Here is a 12,015-nt window from a genome sequence, read left to right on the forward strand (position 1 = left end):
AAGCATTCTGATCGAGACATCACCCCCCAACTATAACTTTATTGATGTATGTAGATCTGGGAAAAGGGGGGGAGGGGTTGCTGCTATATTTAAAAACATATTTCAGGGGAAACAGATGTCACTTGGTGATTTTACATCATTCGAATACCTGTGTGCTGTGTTGAAATGCTCTCCCAAAATTCTTCTGTTAATTATTTACAGGCCACCTAAATACTCAGCAAATTTTTTCGATGATTTTACCGAATTATTGTCTAGTATCTCCACTGACTTTGACTGCCTAGTTATAACTGGTGACTTTAATTTTCATATTGACGATTCGAATGGCAAGGGTGCAAAGGAACTTTTTACTATTTTAGATACATTTGACCTGTCTCAACATGTGAAAGAGGCTACTCATTGTAAAGGACACACCCTGGACCTGATTATCACAAAAGGTCTCAATGTTTCTGATGTTCTTGTGACTGATCTTTCATTGTCTGATCACTTCTGTGTTTTCTTTAATATTTCTTTATTTCCGGAGACACAAACAGAATCAAAGAATGTCAAAAAGCGCTACATCAATGAACATGCTAATGTACTCTTTAAAAATGCCATCTCCTCGCTACCACCTCTAAACCCATGCCATGCTGATGATCTTGTAAACAACTTTAATTCCAAAATTGTGAATATCATAGATGTCATTGCACCGGTTACAGTTAAAACGATTTCTGGTAAGCAAAAGGCACCCTGGAGAAAAGCTGCTGTTGTTACAGCCCAGAGAAGAGAGTGCAGGAAGGCTGAACGAATCTGGCGAAATACAAAACTTCATATTCACCATGACATCTATAAAGAGAGGCTCCAGGCCTACAATTTAGTCTTAAAAAGTGCTAGAGAAACATTCTTCTCCAATATCATAAACAGCAACACTAATAAGGCCAAAACCCTATTTGCAACTGTCGACAGACTGACCAACCCCCCAACACAAATACCAGCCGAACTCCATTCCACACAGAAATGCAATGAGTTTGCATTCTTTTATACTAATAAAATTGAAGGCATCAGACGTGCCATCAATATCTCAAACAAAAAAGTTGGATCACCACCCCGTTTAGGCCAAAATAACACAGCAATGATGGCAAGCTTTAATGCCATAGACTCTAAAACTCTAGTGGAAACAGTGACGGATCTAAAGCCAACCACCTGCTGTCTCGATGCTTTACCTACCAACTTCTTTAAGAATGTTTTTGACTGCCTATCAACAGACGTATTGCAAATAGTTAATAACTCTATTCAATCCGGCAATTTCCCAAAGGCCTTCAAAACTGCAGTCATTAAACCTCTTCTAAAAAAGCGGAGCCTAGATGCCTCTATTATCAACAACTACAGACCAATTTCAAATCTACCATTCATAAGTAAAATAATTGAGAAAGTTGTACTCCAACAACTAACTCACTTCTTGGCTTCTACTGGCTGCCACAACAACCTCCAGTCAGGATTTAGACCTTTTCATAGCACAGAGACGGCCCTTATTAAAGTTATAAATGACATCCGTCTTAACACAGACTCTGGCAAAACTTCAGTACTAATGCTATTGGACCTCAGTGCTGCATTTGACACTGTCGACCACTCAATACTTTTGGACAGGTTGGAAAACTGGGTGGGGCTCTCAGGCACAGTCCTAAACTGGTTCAAGTCATATCTACAAGATAGGAACTATTTTGTTTCCATTGGCGACTTTGTATCAGAACAAACCAACGTAACGTGTGGAGTCCCCCAAGGTTCAATCTTGGGGCCGACTTTATTTAATATCTATATGCTCCCACTAGGACAAATCATGCAAAATAATAACATTGACCACCATTGCTATGCCGATGACACCCAAATCTATGTAGCGCTATCACCAAATGACTATCGCCCCATAGATCTTCTGTGCCAGTGCATTGAGCAGGTCAAACACTGGATGTGCCAAAATTTCCTTCAACTAAATGAGGATAAAACTGAGATAATTGTTTTTGGTGCTAAGAAAGAAAGGTCTAAAGTCACCCAACACCTTCAATCACTGTCCCTGAAAACCTCAAATAAAGCCAGAAATCTTGGGGTTATTATGGATTCTGATTTACATTTCGACAGTCACATCAAATCAGTAACAAAATCGGCCTACTATCACCTTAAAAATGTAACAAGACTTAGAGGGCTCATGTCAGCTCAAGACTTAGAAACACTTGTCCATGCCTTTATAACCAGTAGGCTAGACTACTGTAACGGTCTCCTTGCAGGTCTTCCCAAAAAAACTGTCAGGCAGCTACAGCTCGTTCAGAACGCTGCTGCTAGAGTTCTAACAAAGACCAAAAAATGTGAGCACATTACACCAATTCTTAAATCATTACACTGGCTTCCTGTACGTCAGAGAATTGATTTCAAAATCCTCCTGCTCACATATAAATCACTACAAGGTCTAGGGCCGAGGTATATCACTGATATGCTCCCACTACATAAGCCTTCTAGATCACTAAGATCCTCTGAGACCAATCTGTTAGTGGTTCGCAGAGTAAACTCAAATCAAGGGAAAGCATCTTTCAGTCATTATGCAACAAACAGCTGGAATAAACTTCCTGAAGATTTGAGACTTTCACCCACTCTGACCACTTTTAAAACTAGACTGAAAACTTTTATGTTCACCTTAGCTTTCTGCTAAATCTTCGCACTTTTAACGTCCGCACTGGTTTGATTATTGTCTATGGTTTTATTCTCTTTGTCTTCCTGTAATGCATTTGAATTCATGACATGTTGTGCTGTGAAGCACTTTGAGTCTGCCTTGTGTATGAAAAGTGCTATACAAATAAAGCTGCCTTGCCTTGTGTAATATTTACATCTTATTGATGTGACATAAATCCACAGGGAAAATAGTGCCTTGAGGCAGGCAGTACCTCTGCCTCAAGGAAGGCGGCGATAGAGAGCAGCCTAATAGCCAGGTCACGTGAACTCTAACCTGTGTGCAAAAAGTAAACACAAGAAGTGTACTGTGCAACGCTGTAGAGCTTGGCGACAAGCTGTCATTTCTCGCCCTGAAAATGGAGGATTTGATTTCTAAACTAAGACATTTTTCAAAGCTGGACTTTCAGTCAGTAAAGGTAAGATATACTGCAATATACAGTGGCACTGGTGTTTTAAAATGGTTTTCAGCATCCTATTCGCTCCTATTCTCTCATCCTATCCTATCCTATTGTATGTTTGTAAATCTGAGTTGTGAGTCAGTGCCTCCCCAACCCCAACCCTTACTGCACGTCACTGGTGTGACTAGATTGCCCGGCCAGTCGGTTGGTCGGGGCTTGGTTTTGGCTCACAAAGGTTCTTATTTTACAGCTCAATGGTACGCTAAAATATTTTTCTGAAAACACTTTACGTGAAAAATAAGCAATACAGTGACATATTCTTAATTCATGTTTGTTCAGTGCTGCGTACTTTCACAGTTTGGTCAGAGTTCAGAGCAGTCATTGACACTACGTCAGAGACTCAAACTCTGATTGGTTGTTTTGCCGCGGACGTGTCGGAAACTAGAGGCTATTAGGAGCACATAAAGAGGATTCTGGAAGCAGACAGCAACAGAAAGTGGTAGGAGTAGAGGTAGAAACACATGACTTTTTTACAGATCATCTGTCTCATTGTGCTGTCAGGATAAAGAGACAGTTTCAGCAAATATGACCCAACAAAAACCTTATTTTTCATAGAAAGTTACCAACTTCAGCTGAAAGGGGGGGAAAGTATTTATGATTATGATTTATAATTGGAGAATCACTACATTTGTCTGAGTCAATCATCTATTTTAAACAAACTATGAAATTATGAAATATTCATTCATCTTCAACCGCTTGTCCCTATCGGGGTCGCGGGGGGCTGGAGCCGATCCCAGCTGACACCCCGGACAGGACGGCAGTCTATTGCAGGGGAACATAGAGACGCACAGAGACAGACAACCATTCACACCTATGGGCAATTGTAGAGTCATCAATTAACCTAACACATGCATGTCTTTTGGATTGTAGGAGGAAACCGGAGAACCCGGAGAAAACCCACACAGACACTTATGAAATATAATTGTAAAATGGAAAATATGTGATGGCAAACAGCATGGGCTGGATTCTCAATGTGGTTACATTAACTGTTGTAAACACTGGCTGCACTGACCTGTTCCTGATGAAGTCATTCGCTGTGGCCACCAGGTAGTTCTCCACATTGATGCCCGACAGGTTATACACAATCTGAGATGAAGCGATCCTCTTATGGGGAGGCTGGAAGTTGTTTGCATCACAGATCTGCAGCGTGGGGAAGATGCAGACGCATTACACTCATCCTTTTTTCAAACAACCACATAGGAAACCACAGAGGCATGAGCACACACACACACACACACACACACACACACACACACACACACACACACACACACACACACACACACACACACACACACACACACACACACACACACACACACACACACACACACACACACACACACACACACACACACACACACACACACACACACACACACACACACACACACACACACACACACACACAGTTCTCAGTGACCCAGTCTCACCTGTTCCCGACTGGTGCATTTACAGAAACTTAATGCTTTGGTGCTGTTCCCACTGGATCTCCAGTTGTTTGTGCTTCTTGTACAGACCCTTAAAAGAAAACATTCACAAAGTAAAAAGGTGGCTCAGTGGAATATTGGGATCAGTGCATGATAATGCCACAAGACTATCCCTAGACCCCAAAACACAACCTGAAACACAGTTGATATGATGGTCTGCTAAATATTTGTGTACATATAATTCACAATCATTCATTTAGCAGCTGTGAGCCTGTGTGATATTTTGTGATATTAAGACCTTAAAGTGGAAGTCCGGCGAAAATGGACCCCATGGTCGTTTTGGCATGAAAATATGTCAAATAAGCCATTAAGCTGCGCTCTGAACGCATCCAAATCAGGATTGCACTGAATGCACTTGAGATGCAATGCTAAGCAGTGCAAGCACCTGAGACAACTAGCCTACACCTTGAAGTGAAGAGAGACAGAATAAACTGAACTCCAGTGCATTCAGTAATCGACTTGTACGGACTACCTTTCAACATGTACCTACTGGTAAGGCACAGACTTTTTGAATAAACTCCTGGTTCGCTAACTACGTTTTTGGTGCTTCATTTTTAGGGACACTAATCATGCAACTACAGAGGATCGGTACTATTTTGGGCAATATTAGTGGTTAAAAGCCTTTTTGGATGCTTTAGTGCACCTTCAGTGTTAGCCCTTTGGGGCTGTTAGCATCTCTCCGGACATTCTCGATACATGGTTGATTCACAAAAAAAACCCTGACTCGATGGCTTATTTGATGTATTTTCATGCTGAAAAAGACCATGGGGTCCATTTTCACCGGACTTACACTTTAATATTTGCTCTAAAATCAGTTGAAAACTGTGTCAAAAGCTGTTTATAATATGTGCTGTAATATCATATTGTGTGACATTTGGTTGTGTGGGTTCGATGTCTTCAACTCCCCCACATTTTGCTTCCTGCCAAATGCTTTCAGGGACACTTTGTGCTGATCTAAAAGTGATCGCAGCAATAGGCATGTCTTTGCACATTCACATGCACACCTGTTACTTTAGATACAAATTGGTCAACAACAGTCGAGGAACCATACCGTATATTTTCTATAAATGTAAATGCAGCACCCTTTCAGTCATTGTCGTGTCATGATTAGAGGACGTCATGAACAAAGCATAAAGTCTCTTTTGCACCATAGGATATTTCTCTTTCTCTCTTGCTCTCTTTTTTCGTGGCGGAGCATTTTAAAATGCTTCCGAGGTCTGGTTCATAAGTGCCATCATAGATTTGAGTGTCTGTAAGGGGAAAATCTGCCCTATAAACACAGGGTGTTTATGGAATACAAATGATGCTCATGCATGGCTTCAGCCACATACGTTGAGCTGAGCAGCAGGAAAATAGAGATGGGGGACGTGAGAGAGACCCGAGAAAGAGACGGCCGGAATTAAAGGGGCAGACTGGTAAAATGAAACAAGGTGAAGGACGAGGCATGAAAAGAATGGCAATGAGTGAAATATGAAAATACTCAACATGTGGTAAAGGGTAGGATGCTTAGGCAAACTGAGCACGGACACCAAATCACTGGCAAATTTAGAATTTTCAGGAATAAAAAAAACAGCTGGTATTTGAAGTGCGATTACGTACGGGTCTTCGGCGTTGTCGAGGCAGGCGTTATCGATCCCGGGGAATGACATCATGGTGTTGATCAGCTGGCCGGATTTTGTATTTTGGTTACTATGGAGTCGAAAACAAACAATTCAGAGGTTACAGAGAAGATCTAGTGAACTACACCGTAATTAAAACAAGTAACTCAAACAAAAGGTAGTTTCATAAGGCTCTAATAGCAGAGGGGTTTTGGTTTTAACCATTATTGATTTATTCAAATCAATCTTGGGTTTCAGGGTTGGCATTCATTAAGGTTTTCCTAGTAGATAAGCTGGTAAGAGCAATTTACTAACTCACAATATAGTCAATAAAGTGACCACGGGGGCACAATCAGTGATTCTAATATCCTTACTTTGGAGAGCTGGACAGATAAAAAGGAGAGTAAGGACATTTGATTTGCCACTCTACATTTAAGTGGATTTCTTTCATTTGAGCCCTCCCCTGGCTCTGCCTTTTAACACACACAGAGGTAGACTCATAAATAAACATCGTATTTTTCATACAGGCAGGCAAGTCTGAAAAAACAGTGCTCTGAGAAAGTTAACAATAACCTACCTTAGTGCCCCCACACCTATCCTTGATCTCATAAAAAAATAAATATATATTTTTTTTTCTTTTTGTGTATCAAGCTAAAGTGGACTGGGAGAGCTTCCATATGGTCTTTGATATTGATTGGCACCTCAGCATTTTCTCCTTTGCTACATATCCCCTTGATCAAACAACAGCACTTCTCCAGAATGAAGACATCTCACCACCTCCTGACACTCTTAATCTCTCCCACTTTGATCTTGCATCTCATCCGTCTTCATCACAATCATCTCTGTCCCTCTCGTGCTCTCTCTCTCGCTCCCTGTCTTTAAGGTCTGTCTGCCCTTCAGCAAACTGCAACTTCAAATTCATTTCATAACAAGTGCGACGTGTCGTCCTTCGCAAACAATGAAGGCACCCAAAGGATGCATCAATCCTTCATCAAAGCTGCAGCAGTGTTGTGGTTGGTGGCTCTTTTATCCAGGCCAAGCAGTATAAGTTTTGTAAATGCCAGAACATCACGCCACAACACAACACGCTCCAAGCTTTTCCACAAACCAAGTTAGTTGCAGTATAACAGAGACATCACTTTGAGATAAACACAGCTGCATCGTGGTGATTTGTTTGTAGCCTTTGTCATGATCCACCACGTTGAGAAATGAAAACATTTCCTGGAATTGTTCAGCCAAATTACATCAAAATTTGCCTCATTTGTGGCATTGGTCTGACCTTGCCAATTGAATTGAACATGCTTTGCATAAAATCACCCTGATTAGACTTTTTTACTCCTGTGGCCTCCCCTCCCAGTGCTCCCTTGTATTTTCTTTGCCATGGGGGCTGACCTGAAGAAAGAGTAGCTTGGTCCAACATTGTAAAGTGCGGGGCTGAGCTTCAGCTCGGGATAGTGCTGCATGTCGCTCCTGATGGAGCCCAGGCCCATGGCCAACACCATGAACAGAATAGGGAGCAGGATCTGAGCGATCAGGCCCTTCCAGTCTCTGCGGCTGTGGTGGAACCTCTTGGTCAGCATGGCTGCTATCTGCTGCCAGGCCAGGGTCATGCCTTGCACCGTGGATGAACTGGTAAGATCTGGAACACATGGTAGAAGACATGGAAGTGGTATTTAATCATTTTTGTACTGACGCACTTACTTTCTTACCGCTTTGATGACACCTGCTTTTTCTCTCTAGGGCACAGATTGTATCCAAAAGATGGCAGTGCAATCCATCAAAATGTAGAAGTTGTTGAACTAGGTCAATTGGAAGTATTATTTCAATAATCTAGGTTAACGTTGAAAATCTAAAGTAGAAAAAAAGACAAGGATGTTTCAGCACACTGGTGACTGCAGTGAACACTACAGTTGAAGTCACTCTACAAATAGCAGTTATTGTATAAATTCTACAATAGGAATTATATACACTTCAGGCAAAGTTTTCCTTTTACTCACTGATCTGGTCTCCAAAGCTGGAGACTCTTCCATCAGAGTCTGAAGGGAAGCTGTCGATGGAATCAGTGTCGGAAACTGTCTCTGAGATAGACAGGGGACTATTGTCAGCCCCTTCTACTGTGTTTCCTTGAGTCAACTGGAGGAACACCTACACAGATAAAAACAGAAACATTAGCCAATCAGTATATTTTACAGCTCATGAGTATACTTGCATGTCAGTATGATCAAGATAATAAGCACAAGTATGTTTTTACACAGGGAAAATTGACTGTGACTGTGACTGTGATGTAAGCCAGTGTTTTTGTGTGAGTGTGTGAGTTTACCTCCTCCAGGGTGGTGTCAGAGATGCCATAGCCCCCCAGCTGCAGGGCGTCTAGATTGGAGTCCAGTGCGGTCAGAAGTGACCGGTATGAGGAGGCATTGGATGAGTTGAAAGGGGGCAGTGAGTAGACCAGGTCGCCCCCCTGGGCCTCCTTCAGTCGCGCTTCCGGTACATGAGCTTGGATGAAGGCCTTCAGTTCAGCATTGTCAATCCGCTCAGATTCCTGGTTCTGAATCTGCAGATAGAAAGGTAGCAATTAAATATGACATGCTTTATTTCCATGATTACACAGATTTACTTTTACTAAACATTAGCTGCCAGTAGCTTTAAATATCAATTTTTTAGTCTTTCCGTTAATTGAGATTTGTATGATCCACTGTTCTCAACCAGTTCAGTTTCAGTTTTATTGATCATATGTAGGGTAATACAGGGTCAACGGTACAATGAAATGTGTTTAACAAAAGTACGGGTCACCTCAGCAATAAAAACAACAAAGATAAAATAAGATAAAATGACATTAATAGAATAGAATGACAAATATAAGATAAGATAAAAAACACATAAATAAGGTAAAAAGGCATTAATAAAATAGAAGGACAAAAAGATAAAGCGACAATAAGTGGAAAGGTGAGATGAGAAGACATAACTAAAACGCAGTACTACATACAGTACATACTGTATATGGAAATAAGAGTTGAATGAGTAAGCAACAGTGGGATGATGATTCACTACATGGAGAAAAAAGATCCGTAAAGCAGATAAAAAAAATAGTACGTTAAAGTAGAAGCCATTTTGAAGCAATCCCCAGCAGAGCATTATTTATGATGGATTTACCAGTTTTAGCAGTTCTTTCAATTAATCTGATACATGTCACACTTATGCAATGTATTGTGTGCATCTCTAGTGTCTAGTGGCAGAAATAAAACCAAGATTTGTTTTGTTTTTTTACACATGAGCAGGCCAGTAATTTATGCTGGCTGTGCATGGTCCAAAGTGGGTCATTGTTAAGAGAGCGTCTGAGTGAAATTAATCTGATATATGTTACTCTCTCACTTTGAAGATAAAGGTTGTGGCCTACAATTACTCAGCCTTGACTTGTGCTACAACGGAGCATCGAGAAAACATAGATTATTTGACCAGGGCGAAAATGTAGACTTGACGCCTGTGTAGATGAATACCTTCTTGGTGAGAGTGATTTTGTATCCCTGACCCAGCTTGTCTTTCAGGTGGAAGGGGGATCCGCAGCATTTTAATCCTCCTCTCTCCAGGAAGGCGATGCGGTCGCTCAGTACTTCAGCTTCATCTAGGTGGTGGGTGGACATGATGATGGTGCGCTCTGACAGGACACACAAATAAAACAATCAGCATTATTTGTGTATGCATTATTATACCCTAGCACATAAATGTAACTCAAATAGAAGCTCAAGGGAATTGTGTGAATATTTAGAAATGTATTACATGACAATCCAGTGATTAGATGTCAGTTGCTTTTTCTTTTCTTATTTTGTAAGAGTTTAATTATTTGGAGAAGAGTGAAAGAACAACACAGGTGCAAAATTCTGATGTCTTATGGCAGACATTGTTTCCTTATTTTACTATCCCAGTGAGTATTAGTGGCCTTTTAAGTCTAGCTGCAGACACACGTACACACATCTAAATAAACAACCAAAAACTGGATATCGCAAAGACAAAGTCACACACAAGCTGTGTCGTGCACATACAAATCATCAGAGAAACAGGCGCGCAGGAAGTTTACTTTGAATTAGATTCCCCTGGCAACACAATCTCACTAACATCTGAGACCGGGCCAATTACACAGGGTACTTTCCCACAGCTACAATTATATGACATTTAGCAGTCTCCCTGTCATTGTGGCTGCTACCCTCATATAGCCTAAAAATTACAGGATTTCTTTTAGATTAATGATATGCTAAATAAAGTCAGAAGCCTTGGCACGGAAAAGCCCTCCAGGGTCGGCTCCAGGTTCCTGCTCTTCTACTTCTTTCCTTCCCAATAAATGGAGGAAAAACACTAGAGCAAGAGTTTGGAGAGTCTGTGTCATGCGAGTGTGTGCAATCTGCACTACAGATTTTTCTACTCCATTGTTCGACGTCTGATAGGGGTGAATGTGGATCAGTGGAGAGTGAGTCGTCCTCCATTCGACAGATCGGCGGTTCGATCCGCACCTCCCCCTGTCCACATGTCAAAGTGTCCTTGGGCAAGACACTGAACCCCAAATTGCTCCTCATGCTGTGCATGGTTGTGTAAATGTGGTGTGAATGTTTAGATTAGATGGTATGTAGATGTCCACTGCCATCAGTGTGAATGTCTGTGTGAATGGGTGAATGTGACAAACACTGTGAAAGCGCCTTGAGTAGTCAGAAGACTAGAAAGGCGCTATATACGTACAAGTCCATTTACTATTTACCGTGATAGGATGAACAAGATGCTATATGATGCATTACACATTCATTGTTGGATTAATTGTTGAACACCACAGTGGATCCTCAAGGACAGGGAATAGCTTTGATTGACACATACTGACCGGGTGTTAAATGAGTAAGTAAATTAACGTTGAGTTACAAGTTGCTTCACAGGTACATAAAATACAACATCAGATTCAGGGCCAGTCAAAACTAAAAAGGAAACATAAAACTATTAGAGTTCAAAGTTATAAAAATCCCACACAACATACTGTAGGCAGGTTTGTTTTTCTGAAATGTGACACAGACTCAGTTAACTTGACCTGATGCTGAGGGGGGAGTTTATTTCACAAAAGCATGAACATTATTTTTCTGAAGCCTAAGAAAGGAATGTGGAACTTTTCACAACATTTGGTTTGGGCTCTTGGTGCAGAATAAGGAGTCACAAGGTCATAAATATGTAGAAGAGACAAACCATAGGGGGCTTGAAAAGTAATCAACAAAATCAGGAAATTGAATTAAAAAACAAATCAATGTAATTCAGCCAGGGCTGGTGAGATATGCTCTCTGTGTCTAGTGTTTGTCAGAAGCCTTGTTGCTGAATTATGCACCAACTGTAGATGGTAAATGATGCATGATTGAGGCAAATACATAATGGATTGCAGTAGTCAAGGTGAGAGGAAATAGAGGTGTGAATAAGTTGCCAAACAATGTTTTTTATGGAGGGGCAGGTCTGACTGTTTGTTGGTTTTGTTTACTACTGTTAGAAATATGATCTTTTTTTTAATTGCAGCAGGGCAGCAGTGCAGAGAATCCAAATTGTTATGGTTTTCGAGACTAGATGAGGGGCATGACTGCCATCGGCATTACAATGATAGGGCACCGTCTTCAAGTGACGAATATCATGACCAAGGGGTAGCAGTTACAGACTGAATAAAATCGGGCCAAGTATTGAGCCTTGCGAGACCCCGCATGAGAAAAAAGAAGAGAATACTGTTTTCTTTTTTTTTCTTCATCTTCTATTTCTTCCTGC

The 12,015-nt window shown here is 41.1% G+C and overlaps 1 protein-coding gene across 2 annotated transcripts in view; it reads right to left on the reverse strand.

The window, feature by feature from the left end:
* Window positions 1-12,015, reverse strand: part of abca12 (ATP-binding cassette, sub-family A (ABC1), member 12) — a 75,917-nt gene that overhangs the window by 18,837 nt on the left and 45,065 nt on the right. For both annotated transcript variants that reach the window (XM_083921609.1, XM_083921610.1), the window contains exons 49-55: window positions 9,738-9,895; window positions 8,561-8,794; window positions 8,238-8,385; window positions 7,633-7,879; window positions 6,242-6,331; window positions 4,586-4,673; window positions 4,165-4,292 (exon numbers count right to left, since the gene is read on the reverse strand). In XM_083921609.1, coding sequence (XP_083777735.1) covers window positions 4,165-4,292; window positions 4,586-4,673; window positions 6,242-6,331; window positions 7,633-7,879; window positions 8,238-8,385; window positions 8,561-8,794; window positions 9,738-9,895 — 1,093 coding nt within the window. The remainder of the gene's footprint in view (window positions 1-4,164; window positions 4,293-4,585; window positions 4,674-6,241; window positions 6,332-7,632; window positions 7,880-8,237; window positions 8,386-8,560; window positions 8,795-9,737; window positions 9,896-12,015) is intronic.

This window comes from Echiichthys vipera (genome assembly GCF_963691815.1).
Source record: "Echiichthys vipera genome assembly, chromosome: 10".
In the NCBI taxonomy this organism is placed as follows: domain Eukaryota; kingdom Metazoa; phylum Chordata; class Actinopteri; order Perciformes; family Trachinidae; genus Echiichthys; species Echiichthys vipera.